Source organism: Sparus aurata, unplaced genomic scaffold, assembly GCF_900880675.1.
Source record: "Sparus aurata unplaced genomic scaffold, fSpaAur1.1, whole genome shotgun sequence".
Taxonomy (NCBI): domain Eukaryota; kingdom Metazoa; phylum Chordata; class Actinopteri; order Spariformes; family Sparidae; genus Sparus; species Sparus aurata.
In genome coordinates, this window is record NW_022045250.1 from 115,628 (window position 1) to 139,776 (window position 24,149).

The 24,149-nt window shown below is 40.2% G+C and overlaps 3 protein-coding genes across 3 annotated transcripts; all 3 read right to left on the bottom strand.

The window, feature by feature from the left end:
• Positions 1-707: 707 nt before the first annotated feature.
• Positions 708-13,053, bottom strand: LOC115578250 (zinc finger protein 420-like). The gene is made up of 4 exons (XM_030411108.1): positions 12,384-13,053; positions 8,651-9,700; positions 7,050-7,220; positions 708-2,582 (listed from the first exon to the last, which is right to left on the bottom strand). Exons 1-4 carry the CDS (start codon positions 12,553-12,555, stop codon positions 1,561-1,563), a joined length of 2,415 nt encoding a protein of 804 aa, XP_030266968.1. The 5' UTR covers positions 12,556-13,053; the 3' UTR covers positions 708-1,560.
• Positions 13,054-14,384: 1,331 nt separating this feature from the next.
• Positions 14,385-23,725, bottom strand: LOC115578265 (gastrula zinc finger protein XlCGF57.1-like). Its single transcript, XM_030411140.1, has 3 exons — positions 23,039-23,725; positions 21,980-21,995; positions 14,385-16,898 (listed from the first exon to the last, which is right to left on the bottom strand). The coding sequence occupies exons 1-3, from the start codon at positions 23,208-23,210 to the stop codon at positions 15,536-15,538; spliced, it is 1,551 nt and encodes a 516-aa protein (XP_030267000.1). The 5' UTR covers positions 23,211-23,725; the 3' UTR covers positions 14,385-15,535.
• On the bottom strand, positions 19,057-21,975 carry LOC115578257 (oocyte zinc finger protein XlCOF6.1-like; the record flags this gene model as incomplete). Its single annotated transcript, XM_030411112.1, has 1 exon — positions 19,057-21,975. A coding segment is annotated over one exon (1,023 nt), but the record flags the coding sequence as incomplete, so codon positions are not given.
• Positions 23,726-24,149: the final 424 nt, after the last annotated feature.

Below are 24,149 nucleotides of genomic sequence, written 5' to 3' on the forward strand. Positions count from 1 at the left end.
TGTTCCAGTAATATAGTACTACAGTTGTGTCACGTTACCAATCAAAGTGAAGCGTTTATAGTTGTTTTTATTACAGACCCATTCACACCAACATGACTGTATTATCATAGACTCTGTGTTTTAAATACAGCCGAACCTAAAAGTTCTGTGTTCAGTCTCTGTTTGACTGAAATGAGCCTGATGATGAAGCCTGATCCTCAGACAGAACTTTAATTTACATTCTTAAATCACATCATGCTTTAATGTTCTGTGGGCTAAAACAAAAAGGCAGAGAAGAAGAGATATTTGTCTTTTTGTGTTATTATAGGAAACATTATAGAAGCTATAGGTCTGTTGTGTTTCATATGACTGAGCCCGCAATTAGAAATATCTATTCCAATCTCATAATATATCAGACTTTGATCCTTTGACTGCTCATCAGAAAAATGAATCAGTAATAACTGAGGACACAGCATCACTTGAAGCAGCCGTTTGCACTGCATGGGTATTTCCCAACATTGAAAACATGGACGAGTTGATTCTCCAGTCAGCGCCTTTGGGTTAAATGCAGAGAACCAGATTCATTATGTTGTACATTGTATGAATGTATATGATTATTAAAGATTCTTCTGGAGCAGCAGGTACGCCTTCATCAGAGGACAGCTGAAGTCCAACCCATTCACCATCTCTACACGAGGGAAGATCACACAGGAGAAAACAGCAGAATGTCACCGGGCTGTCGACAAGTTTATTGTGAGAAGGACAGTTTGTTTAGGTCAACGACTACGATAGCATCAATTGCTAATTTAAAGGTAGTAGTATGAACTTTCAGTGAGCTGCGCTGACAGTGACAGATGACAGATTTTCTATAGCTTATGGTTGCTAATATTCTTAAAGCTGCTGTAAGTTTGCTTGCCGTGCTAACTTCCTGTCTGTGGTGCAGTTAGCGCTCCCATCTCTCCTCTCTACGTCACTGTGACTTCTCTCTTTTTGTTGAGGCAGCTCACTTTCATCTCTTGACCTGTTTGGTAGTGTACGCCGTCTACAGGAGTGCCAGAATTGGTTGCTTTCTCCGTTCCACCAATGGCGGTGTGATGGATCAACAGGATCCTGCGCTCTGTGTTCATCGAGCAGACATAAAGTGGGCAGGGACGAAAATCTGTTTTCTATTTTTTACTGCATGAGCAGGGTGAGGAGAGACATGAATCACTGAACAAACCCTGTATAACAGTGATTACTGTCAGAATACAGAGCTTTTTGAACACTTATTTTAATAAAATATATTACTTACAGCAGCTTTAACTGTCTGGTAATCACCACAGCCTGTATAACTTTTTATTTCTTAATTTTTGTCTTCACTTTTTGCACTTTATCATAGAGACTAGTATCAGAAGAGTATCAATAAATATCAGTAAAATCCTATTAATGCCCATTCTTGATTGCATTTCATACTAAAAATAACAGATCTTGCAAAAAAACCACAGATAAAAATAGCGACCAAGCAGCTTCGTCAGAGATGAAACAACAGATTCTGTCTGTATCACAGTTTTGATCTGATCAGTGTCGAGTCACGTCGTGTCCTCAGTACTTCAGTCCTCCTGGAAACATTGGCTCAACAAGCATCTCTGCAGCTTCATTAACCTCGGCTCCTCTCACAGCACACTTGTGTTGTTTGACGTAATAAAGCCGAGTGAATCTTTTATTGCAAACGCTGCAGCTGAACGGCTTCTCCCCCGTGTGGACGGACAGGTGTCGCCTCAGTTGGTTGCTTCGTGTAAACTTTTTGTCACAGACTAAACAGCTGAACGGTCTCTCCCCGGTGTGGATTCTCATGTGCTGGGACAAATTGCTTCTGTCGCTGAAACTTGTTTTACAAACCGAGCAGGTGAAAGGTTTCTCTCCTGTGTGAACTCGGATGTGTGAGGTCAAGTTTGAGCTCCGTGAGAATCTCATACCACAGATGGAGCAGCTGAAGGGTTTCTCCCCTGTGTGGATTCTCATGTGCCTCACCACGTTGATTCTCACTTTAAAAGCCTTTTTGCACACCGGGCAGCTGAAGTGATTTGATTCTGGCTCTTGTCCCTTATAGTCAGAGCTTGTAGCACATTCAGAGGAGCTGAATGATGTTGTTTTATATTCCACATCACTTACAGGTGTGTCATTGTTTTGTAGAGGATATAAACCTGACTGACGTTCACAACTGTCATCAGTCTCCGGTTCAGAGAAGTGTGAAGTCTGGTCATGAGTAGCTGGTTGTAAATTATAGTTCCAGGCTGGTTCTTGTCCTCCACAGTCCTCTCCATCAGCTTCTGTTTTCAAACGCTCTCCGTCTCTGATCGCTTCCGTCTGTCTGTGATGAAGCTGTGAGGACTGAGGTTCCTCTTCAGCATCTTCTTCACTCTTCACAGGGACAGGAGTGAGTGTGACCTTGATATCAGCCTCCTCCAGTCCTGGAAGCTGCTCTCCCTCCTGACGGGTCCAGAGTTCCTCCTGTTCCTCTTTAATGTGTGGCAGCTCTGGTGGGTCCTCCTGGTCCAGACTGGAGCTCTGGTCCTGCTGCTCAGGAGGATCCTCTTCTTCACTCCCCAACAGCTGCTGGACGTCTGTGGAGAAGAAAGAATCTGTTAAACTGACATCACAACATTCTTACATGTATACAGAAATGTTTTCTATAATGCATTCACTCAGAGGAGAAATGTTGCAGCTGTGATCAGGCCACTGTGAGTCCAGGCTGATTGATACTAGGGTACTTGTTTTTATTTTAAAGCGTTCTTGCAGTCTCTCAGTGTTGTGATCACCTTAAATTCTGCTGCTACAGCGTTAATGAGTTGTGCCAGATCAACCACCAACATCCTCCCTGCACCATCTCAACTGTGGCGTTTCATTACTTGACCCTCAAACTGTGTTTGAAGAATATTCCTCTTTATCTTTCCACAGGTTTCTCACAGTCTCTGGCTTCTAAAAATATAAATAAATTCAGGAAAGAGGAAAGAAGCGGTGACAGTATGTCATCCAATATCTAACAAAGAAAGGTGGTTTAACAGTCTGTGACTGGTGTAAATTAACCTGTTAGCTTCATGAAATAATCTACTTTTACACCCTGACATTAGTTCACATCTTCACAGAGACTTCTGAGTGTTTGACAATAGAAATGATTGAATCCTTTTCAGTGATAAAAAGTCAAACACTGTAGTTATTTGAACTCATAATAATCAATAAATGAAATTAAAATAAAAGTGTCTCGGTCTGTAATAAAGTGACAGCCAGTGTTAAATCAATACATTATCATCTTTATTTAAACAGGGAAGGTATTGATATGAAATCAATACATGAAACATCTAAATACATTTGAAATGTCCATAGACAGACATGAAATCCAATCAAACACCTACATTCAAACAGTTCAACGTCTGTTTAAGTTCAGTTCATTAATATTTTTAAGCAGTTTGTCATCCTGTCAGGAAACAAGTCATTTGTTTAGCTACTCTTTCGATCTGAGTCACGGAAATTAAAATAAAGCCTCTTCGACCTTTTTAATTGAGCAGTTTTTGGTGCGAAATGTGAACCAGAAGAGAAAAATCTGCATCGTCTGATTTTCTTTTCTGCACTAAACAAACTAAATAATCAAACTGGTTTTCATCACTGAATAAAACCAACTGACCAACACAATTTATAGCATTTTATTTTGTTTATACGTAGCAGATTTTTCATCAAACAGATTCTGGGTGTTTCAAAAGATTTTAATGATCTTTATCTTTATCTTTATAAAATAAAATCTCAATCAGTATTTTTGAAAGCAGGCCTATTAAACTGCTTTATAAGAAGAGCCAGAATAAAAATAAAGGGAGGTGTAAGAGGACGTTCACATTCCTGATGCAACATTTACTTTTTTCTCCACTTTGGTAATTTGATTTCACAATTGAACAAGAAACAAAAAACAATGCACAGCATTTGTTGTTCCATGATTAAGACAAAACCTGACATAATGAGAAAACAAATCAAAGTGAACTTATGAATGGGCTAATAAGTCCATTTACAAAATGAGCAAAGGGCCATAATGAGGCTGTTAAAGGGCCTCCAGCTGAATAGGTTTTGCTTTAAAGGGTAGAAAATCAAAAACAACAGCTGTTAAAATGTGTTTGTCTAAAAGCTGTCCGCTTAATACAGTACGGGCATTTACAGCATCAACAGTTTTTGCACAGTGAGAGTTGAATTTAAAGCCCAGGAGTGTTGTATGGGTGGCATATAACACTTTTACAAGAAGTATATGTGAAGAGGCAGAGGATCCTGAAAGCACTGAAATAACGTGGCTTCATCTCAGCTGAAAGGAAAAAGTACAACTCAGTTTTCAAGCGGCCGGTGTTGTACCGAGTCTTGTCCTCAGTTTCATTTATTCGTCCCGCTCTCACCAACACACTTATGATTGTTCATCTGAAAGCGCTGAGTGAATCCTTTACCACAAACAGTGCAACTAAAGGGTTTCTCCCCCGTGTGGAGAGTCAGGTGTCGTCTCAGGTGCGTCTTCTGTCCAAATGTTTTACCACAAACCGAACAGTTGAACGGCTTCTCCCCCGTGTGGGTTCTCATGTGTTGGACCAGATTGTTTCTGCGGCTGAATCTTGTTTTACACACTGAGCAGGCAAAAGGTTTTTCTCCGGTGTGAACTTTCATGTGTGCGTTCAGATTTGAGCGTTGTGCAAATCTTGTACCACAAACTGAGCAGCCGTATTGTTTCCCTTCTGTGTGAAGTCTCATATGGATTTTAAAGGATTTCTTCCTGGGGTATTTTTTACCACAAATTGAGCAACTAAATACTTTAGTTCCTGTTTGGAGTCCACTGTGATCCTGCAGACGCCTCTTGTGGCCACAGTTTGCAGCACGTTGAGACGCCTTATGTTCCACATCACTCACGGTTACGTAATCGTTTTGCTGAAGGGTCAAACCGGATGGAGGTTTCCTGGTTTCCCCCAAATCACAACTGTCATCAGACTCAGGTTTACAGCAGTGTGCTGTTGTGTCATGACTCTCTGGATCAAAGTCATTAACTGCTTCTGGTCCTCTACAGTCCTCTCCATCAACTTCTGTTTTTGCAGTGCTGTTCTCTTCAGTTTCTCTTTGATGAAGCTGTTTGTTCTCTTCATCATCTTCTTCACGCTTCACAGGGACATGAAGCTGCTCTTCCTCCTGGTTTATCCAGAGTTCCTCCTGTTCCTCTTTAATGTGGGGCAGCTCTGGTGGGTTCTCCTGGTCCAGACTGGAGCTCCTCTCCTGCTGCTCAGGAGGAACTGCTTCTTTACTCACAAACAGCAGCTGGACGTCTGCGGAGAAGAAAGAAACACATACACGTTACAGAAAATGGTAATTTTCCGGTAAAGGTGGGAGGAGTTATTTGTTACCTAGTTTAGCATTTCAGATCATGCATCAATCCAGATAATCTTACTGTGCAAACTTGTGTTTCTAAGACTTCCAGATGGTAAAACAAATATCACGATGTGGAGCGAATTCATGTCACTAACATTAGCTAAGTTGTGGGTTATCAACCTGTCGCTACGGTTGCTGCAGTGAAGCTAACATGCAAGGAGGAGGAAAAAATTCCCAGAGCCAGAACGGGATGTCTTGGCAAACTAGACAGTAAGCTGAATGTCCGAACGTAAGGTTACCTGACAGACAACCAACAATCATAAACATTACACCAGCAGAACATATCAACACTAGTGTTACCTACCCATCACGCAGAAACCGAACAACCACCGCATCCGTCTTCATGATGAAAGCCTCACCGATGTAAGACGGCTCGTCACCCTTCCCTGATTATAAACCTTTTGAATTTTTTCTCTGCTGACCTTCTCTCCAGCTGCTCCTCAGTCACGTCTCCTTCTTCACTATGTAAGATTAACCGTCTCTCTCTCTCTCTATCCCCATATCCCATCGCATCTAAATATTGGGGAATAATTTAACATGTAATTTTATGACTCTAAACTAAAATGTTTTACATGTAGCGAACTCCTTTAAACAATAACTCTGAGTGTAGGCTGAATATGTTACAGTGTTTTTTGTCTAGAGAGGGCAAAGATCATCCAGGTGGAGAAATTCCCTGAGCTGGTAACGGCAATAACAATTAATAATCCAGCGATTTTGGTCTGAATGCATCATAATAATGATCAGACAATATTTTTTTTATGCACACATATACATGAACACACATTTTTCCGATGATCCTTAAAATATGGTGACCGATCACTTGTGACAAAGCTACGTACGTACTAGAGGCAGAATATTTTAGGGAATCGCAATAAACTTTAAGTCAAAAATGAACTGAAACAGTAAACTTTACCAGGAATTTGGTAATTATAGATTGTCAATCTTTTACTGATTTAAGTTCTTCCAAAACAATCATTTATATCGGCACATATTTGAATACATATACATGATCTGATGTATTTGTGATAGGTTGATATAAAGGTCAGACTTTATTATTGACATATGGAAGAAGCATTTTAGATGAATGAGGTGAACACACTTATAATCAACACAGTGAAAAGGAGAGATTTAGATGTAAAGGCGAGTCAGAAGTTATTGTAAACAAACGTTGTGATTGGTTTTATGTTTGTGTCTTTTGAAAGAATATTCCCGCCATAAGAGAAGAGGAAGATCTCAATAAACAAACTCTCTTTGTTTCCACGACTGACTAAACAAACTGACCTTAAAGGACAGTACTTGTATTATATGTGGCGGACCCTGCCACCTTTCAAGCTTCATTCTGTGTTCTGGGACCTTGTTTTCCTCTGAGAGCGGCTTGTTGATTTACTTATGAAGAAAATACATAGATCTGAGTTCGTATTTGTATTATCACTTCATTATTTATTGTAAATATTAAAATTCTGAGTTTGAAGGCTACAGAATGCCCCTTTAAATGTCTGTGTGTCAGTAATGTGTCAGTCTGATAGATTGTGATTTTATTTGAGCTTTAAAGTCTTTCTGCCATCATCTGCCTCACTGTGTCTGTTGTGAATGTGACAATAAAGAAGTCATAAAGTGTAAAGTGAGAATAAGAAGTAAACAGAACCGACCTGTTCTGTGTAACTGGACCTGAGGCTTGAAAACAGCGTCCAGTAGTTTCCGTTGTCGACACAGTTCCTCCTCGTACTCTGCTATCGTTCTTTCAAACAGCTCAAATATCTCTTCAGCAGCCGCAGTTAGTCGCTGCTTCATAAAAACTCTCAGCGTTTGGACTTTAGACATTGTTATTCAGCAGATTTGTCCTCTAGAAAAACAGCTGGTCCCTCTGATGTGCGCTGGCGGGTCCGTCTATTTCCTGGTAGCAAGCTAAGTTAGCTTCTTTAGCTCGTTAGGACACCAGGAGATGATTCAGATGTTCAACATGTTATAATAACATCATCAGCATCACTGAGTCTCTTCAGACAAGTTTATCTGAACATGTCGGGTCCGTGAAGAATACAGTCTGATCTCTACTGAAGCAGCTCCGACTAGCACTGCCTCCGACTATTTCCTGCTAGCATGCTACGCTAACGTCTGCTGGCTCGACTTTTAGCTTCTTCTCCACTAAATCGGTCGTTGAGTTTGAGATTAAACATCCCAAAAAGTTCACATGAAGTCCAGTTCAACACGTTTATCCAAACAGGTTCCAGTAGTTCCCTCGAATTTTATGTCAGATTTGCGAAGCTGAACACGGAACAGCTTAGCGTGTTAGCCACTGTCAGCGGCGGTGCTTCCGGTACGAGTTCTTTGCTGATTTCCAAAATAAAACTGACATATCTTTGGTACAGATTTGTTCAGTCGGAAACAAATGGAAAAAATATAAATGTCACAAACTACAATAAAAATAAACAGTATTGGAGCAGAATATCAACAAAATATAATTACTGTTTATTATGATTAATGTGTTTTAACTGGTACATTAAAATGCAAGCAGCGTTATGATGTTCTAGTGCTGAGCCGACTGAACAATACTCTGCTTTCAATGAGCTGAAGGACAGAACGATGTTTTCAATCACACACACTTCTAAAGTTTTATTTATTGTATCTAATTGGAAAAAAACTTAAAAAGACCTATTTGAGGGTAAGTTTGATCTTTTTATAACACTTAAATCTAAGAGACAGAAGTCAAAGTCCACAGAATAAATAAAACATTAAAAAAGAAGCATTCTGACGTTCAGAAGAATTTAATCTGAGACTTCAGCAGTTTGAGATAGACAGATCAAGTGGGGATCTACCAAAATTACAATTGTTTTGACACAAAGTCGTTTATGTTTTCACTGACATGTTTTGTTGCTGAGCCGCGATGGAAGAAAAGGTCTCGGTTGTCACTCGCTGCATCAAAAGAAACTACAATAACCTAAAAACCTCCCATTTAAAAAAAGAACATAGTATTTACATAGTTCTCTGTAGTGTAGTCTGAGTGATTAAAATACAATTAAACAAAAATATTTTAGATGAATACACATGACACCAACATGCACAGTTCCTGGAACAAACAAAACAATGCAGACACATTCAAAATAGAATCAAAACGATGAAGCACAACTGATTTTGAGTCTGTATTACAGTTATGAACTGACCCCGCCAAGCTGTTTCCCTCAACACTTCTACCCTGATGGAAACATTTGGTTGCACAAGAGTTTCTGCAGTTTCATTTATTTCTGCTGCGCTCACAAAAGACTTGTGTTTTTCAACTCAGTTGCTCCTGTGTGGATGACCATGTGTCGCCTCAGAGACCCATGTTGTGTGAATCTTTGACCGCAAACTGAACAACTGAATGGTTTCTCCTCTGTGTGGACAATCAGGTGTTGTCTCATATGTGCCTTCCGTGTAAACGTTTTGCCACAAACTGAACAACCAAACGGTTTCTCTCCAGTGTGGACTCTCATGTGTTTGATTAAAGTGCTGCTGTTACAGAAACCTTTATTACAAACTGAGCAGGTGAAAGGTTTCTCTCCTGTATGAACTCTTAGGTGTGAGGTCAAAGTTGACCTCTGTGCAAATCCTGTACCACAGAAGGCGCAACTAAAGGGTTTCTCCCCAGTGTGGATTCTCATGTGTGACTCAAGTCCTGCTCTCCATGCAAACGTCTTTTTACAGACTGGGCAGCTGAAATGTTTTCCCTCTGAGTGAAGTCTCATATGACCCTTTAAGGAGTGACTCCCAGCGTATCTTTTACCACAAACCGAACAACTGAATGGCTTCTCTCCTGTTTGGATTTCATCTCGTTTCTGCCGGTGTCCCATGTAGTCAAAGCTTGAAGAACATTCAGCAGAGATAACAGATTGTGTTTCAGTATTACAGTCTGTGTCACTTCCAGATACCTCATTGTTTTGCTGAGGGTTTAAACTTGGCTGAGGCTCCCTGGTCTCCCCCCAGTCACTGCTGTCATCAGACTCAGGTTCAGACGAGTTTAACGTCTTGTCATGACTTTTCAGATTAAAGTTGCTGACAGGTTCTGGTTCTCCACAGTCCTCTCCATCAGCTCCTGTTTTCAAATGCTCATCATCTTCTTCACTCTTCACAGGGATAGGACTGAATGTGAACTTGATATCAGCCTCCTCCAGCCCTGGAAGCTGCTCTCCCTCCTGATTAGTCCAGAGTTCCTCCTGTTCCTCTTTAATGTGTGGCAGCTCTGGTGGTTCCTCCTGGTCCAGACTGGAGCTCCTCTCCTGCTGCTCATGAGGATCCTCTTCTTCACTCAACGACAGCTGCTGGACATCTGTGGAGAAGAAAGAAAAGCAAATATGTGTCACAAATATCTGCATCTTCCTGTTAAAACACAACTATGCTCTAAACTGTGTGGAAAATATTTGGAAGTAGGGCTGGGCGATATGGACTAATAGTCATATCCCGATATATTTAGGCTGAATATCGATATACGATATATATCCCGATATTTTTATGCAAAGTGAGAGCAAATGTTCAGTCAAAGCCAAATATGACATGTGGGTGGGAATTTCGTCATTTTAGGGGCAAGTCCATTTGGCCTTCACTTTTTTTTTGTCAGGGGCACAAAGGCCACTGAGTAAAATGTGTTGATTTACCTTTCAGACTGATACCATAACATCCTAATTTATAATAAGACATGGATATGTATTTAAACATTTTTTAAATACCAATATCAAGTTAATGTTACAAAATAAAGTTACATTAGAAAGTAGTTTTTGTTAAGTAGGGTTAGGGTGAGGTGAGTTTTGTGACACCACACTGAATATTAGTGTTACTGAATATTTCTCCCAAATAGAAATTCCCCAAAATTATGGCAAAGCACATTTTTTCCAAACAAAAAAATTGTAGAATAACAGCAGGAGACCACTGATGTGTGGAGTGATTTTGGTGACACTACACTCTGAATAATAGTGAAGTTATTGAATATTTTTTGTAGTTTCTCTTTTCGGTGTTGCACTTTGTAGACAGTCCCTGCGCCCTCGTCTCACAGACGGCTGATCATACAGACCAGAGTTAATGTCCAGACGCTCGTTTTGATGAAAATACGGTTGTAGCTCGTTGTCTTCCTCACTATGGTAGGAAAGAGCCGTCGTTTGTGTTTTAACAAGGTTTCACTTATGAGTTATTGATCCGGGAAGTTCGAATCTGTGAATATATTTCCAACTTTACCGGACTAAATCCTACCACATAAGTCAGTTACGTATCATGTCAAACCGGCTGCGCTCGCTCGCTGTGCTGTAAGTTTCATTCTTCTGTTTTGAGACGCTGCTGCTGTTTGAGAGGCTTTCACGTGAGATCATCGTGATGATGAGACTCCACCTGCGCGAACCGCGAACTCACTGAAGTTACTGTGAGTGACTACTGTGCACTCAGGTGGCTGTAATTAAAGACAAGCTCGCTACGCTGACCGGTGGCCGTGCAATGATTCTTTTTTCACGGGGCATCAAGGCCAAAGTGTGGGGCAACGGCGGCCACCAAAGTGTTTGTTGAAGAGTACCAGAGTGTCTGTTCCAGCCCCTCTCCTCTCTGTGCATGAAGGAGGAGGGGCGGGGGGAGCAGTGCAGAGAGCTCCGGGTCAGCGGCTCGCCTGGAGCAAGGATCACAGCGCAAATTTGAACTATATCGATGTATGCGATATGGTCTAATTCCATATCACATTTAAAAAATATATCGATATAAGTTTTATATCTATATATCGCCCAGCCCTATTTGGAAGTTGTTCAAACTAAAAGAGATGACAAGCGTATTCAGCATTTCGTCAGAACAGAAGACTCTTAAAAATTACAGCAATCAAGGCAGCTGTGAATCCTTATTCATGCTCTGTTTCAAATAAACCTTTCAGCTGAAGATAAAAACGTTTTACTGCTTTAAAAACATGAAGAAGCCCAATGATAAGTAGGAGGTTCAGAGTGATAAGTTGACTATCATCATAGACACTGGATCAGAATGCAGGAAAAAGCCCGGAAAGTTCAAATGTTTATTTTCTCCAAAATCAAATAATTCATATACAAAAACTGAAGCCAAAAAACGTCAAGAATCTGAAAATCACAGCAAGGCTGCAAAGCTCCCAATGACGAGGCAGAAAGTTTTGTGTGAAGGCGAAGATGTCCTGTAGTGTGGCCAAGGAATAATACATGTTTCTGATTGTTCTTCCTTTAATTCATCCCTGACTGTATACGCACTGCTGTACCAAATGTCTACATGACAATTTAGCCATTGGGTCATTTCATACCAACTCATCTCAGGCCTCCCAGTTCACTTGACGAGATTCATGCTGAAAGTCTATCAAAATGATAGAACCTTGTAAAGTCATTCAGCTTTACTACAACTACTCTTTAAGTTGTGAATTGTTTGAGTTTGGCCCTAAATTATGAAAAACTCAACAGGTATCAGATAAAGAACGTGAGGTCAACACGATCCAAATGCAAAAAAATGTTCAGGAACAAGTTTGAAGTGTTGACTTGGCCTCCAAATTCCCCAGATCTCAATCCAGTCGAGCATCTGTGGAATGTGCTGGACAAACAAGTCCGATCCATGGAGGCCGACCTCGTAACTTACAGGACTTAAAAGGATCTGCTGCTGACATCTTGGTGCCAGATACCACAGCACACCTTCACGGGTCCAGTGGACTCCATGTTGAAAATGATCCTCAGGCTCTTGTTGATGTTCAGGACATATTCAAACCCAGTTCAGTGAATAATAAGAGATTCAGCTTTAGATCTTTACAAGTTGTCGTGAATGTAATATAAGTTTCAGCATCAATTGTTTCAAGAAGATTCCTGAGGTGAACCAGGTAAAGTTCTGCATTTCGGGTGAATTTGAAGGAATTTTATCAGTACAGCCCACACATTTCTCCACTTCATGTCTGCATTTGTTGAACTGACAGTGTTGTGAGGCAGCGGAGGTGAGCTGGTTTCAGTGTAAAGTGAGATTAAGAAGTAAACAGAACCGACCTGTTCTGTGTAACTGGACCTGAGGCTCGGTAACAGCGTCCAGTAGTTTCCGTTGTCGACACAGTTCCTCCTCGTACTCTGCTATCGTTCTTTCAAACAGCTCAAATATCTCTTCAGCAGCCGCAGTTAGTCGCTGCTTCATAAAAACTCTCAGCGTTTGGACTTTAGACATTTTCACTGACTCACACGAACTTTTCCTCCAGAAACACTCCGTTAAAAACTGTCTGCTCACTCTGATGTGCGCTGTGTTTACAGTCCGCTCGGCTCCGTCTATTTCCAGGGAGCAAACTAAGCTAACATCATTAGCTTCGTGCTACAGCAGCAGATAATTCAGGTGTCTCCTCGGACAGATTCATGTGGATATGATGGGTCCGTGAACAACACAGCTCGGTCTCCATTGAAGCCACTCAGACTGCACTCATGACCGAGTTCCGTCTCCGTCTATTTCCTGCCAGCGAGCTACGCTAACGTCCTTTAGCTTAGCCTTTAGCTCCTTCTGGACTAAAAAGCTCGATGAGTTTGAGGTGAAACATCCCAAAAGTTCACACAGAGTCCACTTAAACAAGTTCACCCACACAGGTTCTGGTGTTTCACTCTTATCTTACCGTAACTCACATAAACACCACAACAGGGAGAAAGCTAGCATGTCGGTCACGGTGAGTACAATCGATTCCGGTCCAATTTATTAGCTTTCCAAAATAAAACTAAACAATCTTTATCTTTATTCTGGTCTTATCTTCTACACTTTAAATTATTGTATATGTGACTCTAATTGTACTTATTTCTGCCTCTGTTCTGCTGTATTTCAATAAAGAAATGTCTTATTTTCACTTTTCCTTTTGGGCAGCAGAATGAGCCACTGTGGATGTTGATTCATGTGTTTCTTCATTTGATTATTATTACTGACACACTGACATACAAGCAGCGCTGGATAAATGAATGACTTTATTTCGAATAAAAAATTAAAACAGCAATTAAAAAACAAACAATACAAAAGTAACAATCCAAAAAAGGAGTAAAACTCATATATTTCTACTCCTTTCCCACTTTCCTTCTCTTAACTCCCATATTATTTAAACAAAAGCATTTAAAACTAATATACAAACAACTATCCCCAGTGTATTTTCCACCCAGTTAAACTAATAAAGAACAATTCCGGTTAATTTACGATCCAAATATCCACTCCAAACACAACCTTACCTCATCTTTGTACCTGCCAAATATTTATACATATATATTTTTATAGCTTTTAAAGAGGTTTATATTTGTGCTTTGTTTCAACTCATCACTCGACCAATTCCACAAGTCCATCCCATACACTGACATACACAGGCATGTAGTTAATAGTTGACCGCGGTGGACAAACACGTGACAACTTCATGTACTCTTTAGGATGGTTTAATCTGTTAAATCTGTGTCCGAGCTCAGGTGTGAAACAGTAAAGTGAGGTGTGATCTAGTCTTAAGAGAAAGTGTGTCAGACTTCTCACACAGTGAATACAGTGAAGACCTACAGCCATTCTGAAGGTATTAAAGTGAGACAATTAGAGATGGGATTTATGACTCTTTATGAGGAGCTGGATCTTGGTTAACCGTTCCTTTCAAAGAGCCGTTCAAAAAACTGGCTCATTTGACTGATTTTTATATTTATTAAGTTTTAAGAAGCCAGCCTGGTGGTAACTCATTTTATCTTGGAAATAATCACAGAGGTATGATGGGGTGAGATTTGGAACAAAATAATACAAAATTAAATATCCCACCAATATCTGAGTTTGAATTATTCTGAAATATTGATTATAACCTTATTTGACATGTGTGGACTAGATTTTAAAGATCTGGATTCATTGTAAATATTCCACAAGGTCGCGCCATATCACTCTGCTTTGACAGTGACATCACTATTTTGGATTTACCCTTTGTACAAATTGTTTTATGTGTGTAAAGCTGCTCTGCTCTCCGAGGCAGGGGCAGTCACATGTTTCTGTTTTTTTTTTTTTTTTTTTTGTTGTTTTTTTACGCAAAGGCAGCGTGCAAAACTCAGGTGGCATCATGCTACATTTGTATATCTAATAAGCACCGTGCAGCTGGGCTGCGCTCCTCCCCATGTAACCTCCTGTCCCACTCAGGGGAGGAGCAAAGGAGGAGCACACAGTGATATTTAAGAAAAAAAAGAATGGTTCCCAGCTGCGACTCGGTTCCCATCGTTCATGTTAACGAGCCGTTCAATAGAATCGGTTTGTTTGTGGACGTCACAACACTAGAGACAATGCTGCCCTCCAGTGTACATCAGGTAGAACATCATTACACCAGAATAAATGAGGCATTCCAGTAGTAGTTGAATATTGTGCCAAATGTTCTCATATTGTAGAAAATAAATACAGATTAAAGTATACTCCATTCGCTATACGATTTAAACTCCATGGATATGTCCTGGAAATTACTACGGGGGTTTTTGCTCCAACAAAACAACTGCAAAAAAAAAACAACACACGATTCTCAGAATAAAGAAAAGCATTTTGAAAATGACTCAGGATCAAAGTCTTATGAGATGTAAATCACATTTTCAAACAACAATCTTTGAACATGATACTGCACAGGTGACACAACATAGTGTTAAATTATCTAAATAATTTAAAATCACAAAATACACATAAATTATAAAACATAATCGTTATACGATGATGACGTGGAAGCACCTTCACTTAAAAGACATATTTTTAGGAAATACTGTTCAAAATCAAAATAAATGTACATAATTATGTTTGTGTTGCTATTTTTAGAGTAATCAAAGAAAGGAAGAAATATTTCTGATAAAAGTGTTTCAGTCATTTAGCTCATTATAACAGTAGATAGTACAGATTCATGACACATCCCTTAATACTGTTCTTTTACTACACAGCTACCTACTCATTTATCAGTATTTGTACTTTCATATTCTATAAAATGACAGTATGGATGTCACAGGCCAAAATCTAATGAATGTTAATGCGATTCTGTACTCATTTTTGAGTCTGTGTCGTTGTTTTTTACAGTTCAGTGTTGAGCCAAGTCTTTCCTCTGTATTTTAATCCTGCTTGAAACAATGACAGTAATCTCTGCAGCATCTACTACTTCTGCTGCTCTCACCAACAAGCAAACAGAGTGAATCTTTAATCACAAACTCTGTGACTCTGAGTTTTTTTGCCCCTCGTGGACACTCGTGTGTCGTCTCAGAGTTACATCTTGTGCAAATCTTTTCCCACAAGTGGAACAACTAAATGGTTTCTCCCCAGTATGTATTCTCATGTGTGCAGTCAGATTCTGTCTGAGACGGAAGCTTGTGTTACAAACTGAGCATGTGTGAGGTTTTTCTCCAGTATGAAGTCTTAAGTGTGACGTTAAACTTGAGTTCTGTGTGAATGCTTTACCACAGACAGAACAACTGAAGGGTTTCTCCCCAGTGTGGATTCTCATGTGCATCACAACATCGCTTTTCCAATGAAACGTTTTGTCACAAAATGAACAACTCAAGGGTTTCTCCCCAGTGTGGTTAATCAAGTGCTTTCTCATTTGTCCCTTTTGTGCAAAGTTTTTACCACAAACTGGACAACTAAATGGTTTCTCCCCAGTGTGAACTCTCATGTGTTTGGACAAAGTGCTGCTGTCACCAAAACTCTTCTCACAAACGGAGCAGGTGAAGGGCTTTTCACCTGTATGAACTCTCAAGTGTAGGGTCAAATTTGAGCGTCGTGCAAATCCTGTCCCGCAGATGGAACAACTGAAGGGTTTCTCTCCTGTGTGGGTTCTCATGTGCGACACAACGTCTCTTTTCCACTGAAAAGTTTTATTACAAACTGAGCAGCTGAAATGTTTTTCCTTTGAATGAAGTCTCATGTGAGACTTTAAGGAGCTCTTGAAGTGGTAACTTTTATGACAAATTGAGCAGCTCAGCGGTTTCAGTCCCGTCGGGATTTCATTGGGTTTCTGCAGATGTCCCTCGTTTTCAAAGCCTGTAGCACATTCAGAGAAGTTATTCGGTGTTTCTCTAGTATAACTCTCCATTTCACCTTCAGTTATTTCATTGTTCTGCACAGGGTTTGAACCTGTCTGCGTTTTCATTGTTTCTTCCCAATCATAACTGTCATCAGTCTCGGGTTCAGAGAATTGTGACATCTCGTCATCAGTAACTGGCTGTAAATATCCATCTGGATCAAAGTTCCTGGCTGGTTCTGGTCCTTCATACTCCTCTCCATTGGGTTGTGTTTTCAAATATTCGGCAGCTCTGATCTGTTCAGTCGGTCTTTGATGAAGCTGTGAGGACTGAGGTTCCTCTTCATCATCTTCTTCACTCTTCACAGTGACAGGACTGAATGTGAACTTGATATCAGCCTCCTCCAGTCCTGGAAGCTGCTCTCCCTCCTGACGGGTCCAGAGTTCCTCCTGTTCCTCTTTAATGTGTGGCAGCTCTGGTGGGTCCTCCTGGTCCAGACTGGAGCTCCTCTCCTGCTGCTCAGGAGGATCCTCTTCTTCACTCATCTTCAGCTGCTGTGTGTCTGCTGAGAAAAGAGAAATATACACAAATGTTGGAAAACAATTAAACCACTGACACCACTCTTAATGTCTGAAGAAATGTTTCACATTTTGTGCGACATGTAATCAGTACACTTCAGAAGAACCTCAATTACTGGGGCATTAATTTCATTTATCTAACACGATTACTGATTGGGTAAAAAAAGGGGTTAACTTTAAAAAAAAGTATTTTGAACAGTAAAATTCCTTTAGCTTGAACTGTAATTCAATTCATGGCCACAGAAATCTGATAACTGGGAATAACCTGCTTTGACGTGTCAACGCTATAATGGAAAAATGTTTTTTCCATGATTCAGTAAATTTGTTGGATTTCTTTCCAAGTACATGATAAAAAACAGTTGTGCTATGTTTCTTTCAATCATCCTGTCAACATGATGTTGATTATCGCAGAATCTCTGCTGGTCAGGGTCGTCCTTATGTGGGATTTGTTAGGTTTGCAAAATAATGATCTCCTCTTTCAGACTACACATATGAGCAGAAAACACATCCGCTTGTGTTTAAAAACATCCAGTTTCTTTAATAGGACTAAGAGAGAAACAGGACTAACAGTATATCTGTGCAGAATAAAACAGAATATTGAGCGAAAAAGTGTGTTTGTGTGTTTGTCAGATTTTTGATAATCTGATAACAGCTTTTACCCGATAAAGTGTATCATGCTCAACTGTTGTTAAATGACCACTTGAATAATCTGGTAACTCCGCGAAACACATAATGATCGTTTCATTAGTGCATGTAAACGTGCTCTGTGTCAGCTCTGGGCTCTCACAGGTGTCTTAATGGGAAAAGGTTCTCTAACAGTGCTGCACTTTGTAACTAACAGAAGCATTGTTCAGACGTGCACAGAGCAACAGTAACAGAAATAGAATTCGGCGTTGGTTTGGAGACACTGACAAACGTGACATGGAAGGTATTTGAAAGAAATGCTGAATTTTCAGAATAAATATTCAAATAATATAAAATAAAATATAATAGAAAGACACTGGTCTTATTTGTCCTATCTACTTATACAATTCGGCACTGGTTCTGAGTGACTGGGTCACATGACATGGAAGCTATTGGAATGAAATTGTGAACAAACCTTGCCTGTGTAATCGGTCCTCAGTTTGACCAACAGCGTCCAGTAGTTTCCGTTGTCGACACAGTTCCTCCTCGTACTCTGCTATCGTTCTTTCAAACAGCTCAAATATCTCTTCAGCAGCCGCAGTTAGTCGCTGCTTCATGAAAACTCTCAGCGTTTGGACTTTGGGCATCTTTTGCTCAGCAGACTGTCCTTCAGATGAGCTCTCTGATGAGCGCTGTCGGGTCCGTCTATTTCCTGGTAGCAAACTAAGCTAACTCAATAAGCACTGTAGATCACCGGGAGATAATCCAGATGTCAAACATGTTCAGATAAAGTGAAGAGTCTATTCAGTCACGTTTATCTGGACACTTCGTGAATAATATAGTTTGGTCTCCATTACAGCTGCTCCACTAGCGCTGTGTGGCCGAAATCTGTCGCCGTCTATTTCCTGTAAACCAGCTACGCTAACGTCCGTTACGTCGGTCTTTAACTTCTACTTGGCTACAAAGGTCGATGTGTTTGAGGTGAAACCTCATAAACGTTCACAACGACTCTCCTCCAACACGTTCATCCACACAGGCTCCGGTGTTTCTCTCTGATTTATGTTTTCGGGACATGTCTGGCATGCTAGGTACGACGGCTTCCGGTACCCCTTCTTTGCTGATTTTCAAAATAAACGTTATTTTGCAGCTGATTGAGGTGAAAAAAACAAAAACATTTTAGTACTTTATGTACTTTCAGATATTTTAATCTGTAACAGTCATTGTGTTGAAATATATCTGTGATGTAACTCAGGTGTTCAACAGTATGATTTTGTACGGAACATTTAAATGAGAAATACTGAAAGGTTAGTGAATTGTGCTTTAGTTTTTGGGTTGAAAGTGTAGAGACGTGGTGGTCGGACATCAGCTGACTGAAGTGGTACCGCCTGCCAGACAGCAGCAGAGGAAGTGTCATTTATAAAATCTGAACAATATTATATCAGGTAATAACACACAATTATAACAATCCAACTCAACAAATGTCTGACGCATAAGAAAGAATCTACTGTCATATATTTAGTTTATTCAGCTCTTCAGACAACAGTTACAAGTTACTTTACAAAATAAAAATAACAACAGTGACCAAAACTCTCAAACATTTAAGTATAAATATAATAACTCAAATGAACATGAATACAGTGATTTAGACCAACAGTAATTCTTTACAATATTTGAGCTGCTGGTGGCAAAGACTTTACACTTCCTGCAGGGATTTCAAGGTAAAAGTCAACTCTGAAGTAGAAGCTGGAGAACAGAGCGGATCAGGAACAGATGTTTAACATTTTTCTACTCTCCAACAAAACTTTAAATTACTTAAGCATGATTTCAAACCGGCTACAGAGCAGAGAAAAAGAATAAAATCCATGTTTAATCTGCAAATATGTTACAGCAGTTATTTCTTCTTACAGACTGATGATGGCAGATTTGACACTTTGTTAAAGTTAAAGTCTTTTTGGCATTTTAATTTCACCAATGATCTCATTTTTGGCACATTCATAGGGTTAAGTCGCATCTGTCAATATGTCATGATTTTTTTTTTTTTTTTAGGAGTTGTTTGCACTCAAACTAACAAATAACACAAAAGTGGAAAAGTTGAATTCATTTTTCTGAATGAGGCTCAGTGGACATCAGGGAAAACTTCATCAAACTGGTTATAAAAGGAAAGATCCCAACAGTAAATCAAGTTTCTCATACTTAAGATAATAGACCTTAAATAATCTGGAAGATGTTCATGTAAATAAATATCTGTTAAGTCACTATCGCCAAATGACTCTGGCCCACCGATGACAGATTCACTCTGGGTGTCAGTGGGGACTTTCCCTGCAAAATATCAGAGAGAGGAGGTGGTTGGTAAAGAACATAACAGTTGTGTTTGCTCTGTCTCTGCTAGTAACTTCACTCTTAACGGTCACGGCCCAACAAACAAATGCAGATAACTGCTGCCGATGACAGGGAGGAAAGAATGAAATGTTATGGAGGCAAAGCTGCCGACTGACAGGCGTCGCACAGGTGAAACTGGATCTCTGGGAAGCAGCAAGGTCCAAAAATACAGCTGCCAGTTCAAGAAATCTTCAAGATCGCCACTTTGAAACAATATAATGTGCATTAAAGCTACAGTGAGCAGTTGTTTTAGGAAATTACTTAACTTAAAAAAAGAAACTACAGATGAACATGTTGGTTTAAGTCTGCGAGTAACAACAGACAAACACAATGTTTGAATATTCTGAGCCTCATCCTTTAACTCTGTCATCATATCTTTCAGTAGATGAGAAACACGTCTGAACAAAATCTGTATTTGTTTCAGTGAACAGTTTGAGCTTGATTTGAGGTATTTCGAAGTGACTTCATCTTCCTTGTGTGTTTTAAAGGATCATACCAGCATTCACTGCCTACATCATAATTTGTAATGTTGATTGAAGCAGAACAAAAACTGCTTCCAGTTAACTAAAGAAAGGAAACTTGTGTACGTATCATCAGCAGACACTTTGTAATGATTATTTCTGATAATTAATTAGATCTGATAAAGACCTACTCATTGATACATGTATTACTTTACACAGTGTTATAAACTGATGGTGTGGATGTGACGAGCCAGCAGCTCAGGAATGTACCAACACAAAATGTATCTGACACAACAGATAACTATCAGCATGTTGCATCGGCAAGTGTTCTTATTTAGCTAAAGACAAACAGCAGTAGACGAGGTGAATATCAGCTGATTCACTTCTTTTGGAGTCTGTATTACAGCTGTGAGCTGATCAGTGTCCAGTCAGGTCTGTCCCTCAGTGCTTTAATCCTACTAGTAAAATGGGGCTCAAGAAACGTCTCTGCAGCTTCATTTATTTCTGCTGTTCTCAAAACACACTTGTGTTTTTTTGATGAGCAGAGTGAGTCTTTAATCACAAGCTCTGCAATGAAATGCCGTCTTCCCCCATGTGGACAGTCCGGTGTCGTTTCAGAGTTCCATCTTGTGTGAATCTTTTACCACAAACTGAACAACTAAACGGTTTCTCCCCGGTGTGGACTCTCCTGTGTCTGGACAAAGTGCTGCTGTCGCGGAAACTCATCTTACAAACTGAGCAGTTGAAAGGTTTTTCTCCCGTGTGAACTCTTAAGTGTATGGTCAGATGTGAGCTCCGGGCGAATCTTGCGCCACAGAAAGAGCAACTGAAGGGTTTCTCCCCTGTGTGCATTCTCATGTGCGACACAACTGCTGTCCTCCATGGAAACGTTTTTTTACAAACCGAGCAGCTGAAATGTTTTTCTTTTGAATGGAGTCTCATGTGAGAGTTTAAAGAACTCTTACAGTGATATACTTTACCACAAACTGAGCAATTAAATGGTTTCAGTCCTGATTGTACGTCATTGTGTTTCTGCGGACGTCCCTTGTGTTCAAAGCTTGAGGCCAATTCAGAGAAATTAATTGATGCTTCTCTAGAATAACTCTCCACATCACTTCCAGGTACTTCATTGTTTTGCAGAGGGTTGAAAGATGTCTGAGGCTCCCTGGTTTCCTCCCAAACATTACTGTCATCAGTCTCAAGTTCAGAGGAGTGTGACTTCTCATCATGAGTAACTGGTTGTAAACAAGTATCTGGATTAAAGTTCCTGGCAGGTTCTAGTTCTCCACAGTCCCCTCCATCAGCGCCTGTTGTCCAACACTTTCCATCTCTGTTCTCAAAGACGGTTTGTCTCTGATGAAGCTGTGAGGACTGAGGTTTCTCCTCATCATCGTCTTTACTCTTCACAGGGACAGGAGTGAATGTGAACTTGATATCAGCCTCCTCCAGCCCTGGAAGCTGCTCTCCCTCATGACGGGTCCAGAGTTCCTCCTGTTCCTCTTTAATGTGTGGCAGCTCTGGTGGGTCCTCCTGGTCCAGACTGGAGCTCCACTCCTGCTGCTCATGAGGAGCCTCTTCTTTATACAACAGCTGCTGGACGTCTGTGGAGAACATTAAAATACATAAACATGTTTTAGAAAACAGGAATTTCCTCTCATCTTAACATCCAAAGTCTTTATTAAATGTGTGGGGTCTGTGATTAAAGCATCTCTGCTCAACAGAGAATTCACGGAAAGTCTCCTTTTGACAGAAGCAGCCATGTCAATCAGCACAGAGTACACAGAAAGTCAGACAGCGGAACAGAATAGTGCATATGCTCAATTTTGAAAATAAACCACCCGTGTGCAGACTTATGATCAACAGCACAACAATGTCAGAAATATGAACAATAAACACACTTAAAAGAGACAAATAACAGAACGATTTATAACTACTTATCCTTCTCAACCACAGACGAATCACAAAAATTAAGGAGAAATGATGAAATAAACACAGTCTGATCAGGTCAACATCATCAGGCAGGCAGGACGCTTCTGAAACGCTCCCGGTGGGTTATGAAGTCACGTGAAGGACGGAACAAGACAGCGTGGCACACACTCGGTAACAAGAACATGTCCGGTGGAATGAAGGATGTCAGTGATGCATCGATCTAACTTCATCAGATCTGATGTAATTATGAAAGGTTAGTTTCCTCATCTTCTCACTGATCGTGAATGTTACTGAGGTTGATCTACAGAGACTGTATGATTTTAATGTTAAACACTAGCTGGGAGACAAAGTACCGACAGCCCCAGTTTACAGACCTGATGCTGCTTTACATGCAGGAGACTGCAAAGTTATGTAAAACGACTTTAGTGGCCACAACTGCAGTGGTTCTGTTAAATAGTTTGGTTTAGACTTAACTTTAGGAAACAAATGACCTATTATCAAAGATTGTGGCACTTCTTTTTCTTCCAGCTGATTTATCAACAGACTAAATATTTTACATGTTATCCCATGTGGCTGTTTTTAATTTCGAGCACCTGAACCTGTAAACGTCAGCTGGTAAATCTGACTGAATGTGACAATAAAGACCCTGAAGTGGTTTAGTGAGTCAGAGGATGTCAGCTGGTTAAAGTGAGAATAAGAAGTAAACAGAACCGACCTGTTCTGTGTAACTGGACCTGAGGCTTCAGAACAGTGTCGAGTAGTTTCCGTTGTCGACACAGTTCCTCCTCGTACTCTGCTATCGTTCTTTCAAACAGCTCAAATATCTCTTCAGCAGCCGCAGTTAGTCGCTGCTTCATAAAAACTCTCAGCGTTTGGACTTTAGACATTTTCACTCAGCAGATTGTCCTCCAGAAAAACCGTCTGCTCACTCTGATGAGCGCTGTGATGTTACATTACATTACGTTCGAGTCCGTCTATTTAAAGCTAGCAAGCTAAGCTAACAGTAGCTTCGTAGGACAGCAGGCGACGATGATGTGGGACGTTTAGTTAACAGACTTATCTGGACATTTTAGGTCCATAAAACCCAGTTCGGTCTCCACTGAAGCTACAAAGCTTCTCTTTCTTAAGTGCTGTGGTCGAGTTCCGCCTCCGTCTGTTCCCTGCTAGCAAGCTAACGCTAACGTCCTTTAGCCTTTCTTTGCTAACTGGAGTCAAACATCCAGACAGATTACACAAAGTCCTCATAAAGCAGTGAATCAACACACAGGTGCTGCTGATTTACACCGATCGTAACGCCAGTGATGCGAAACAGAAGAAGTTAGCATGTTAGCCAAAGTAAATACAGCTACTTCCGGTGGCATTTCTTCTTCTTCTTTTGTTTTGATGCAGGCTGCACACGTCACTCATAAGCTGCATATACCGCCACCTGCTGGAGCGGACTGTGTAGTGTTGTCTCCTCATCAGTGTCAGGGAAGAAGAACTACAGCAAACTGAAGTAAGTTAGGAAAAATAGTTCAAGTTAATCTTATACGACTTGAAATGCAGCGTGTAGAGTTTAAAACCCTGACTTTTAATTGAACACAGAGCAGTTAAGTGCACAATAAATTATAAAACAATTGAAATACTCATGTTCAGTACTTTAAAATGGTATTTAAGTAATTATGTAAAGAGAGAAAATGTTTAACTTCATAAAGGCTCTCCTTTTCTAGGATTTTGCCTGTTGTATGGCCTTTATGACTTTCACTTATAATGACTCATACTTTATGTGTGGGTTTTACGTTTTCTGTTCTATCTTTTTGTTTTAACTCACTCCAGATGAGGCTTCA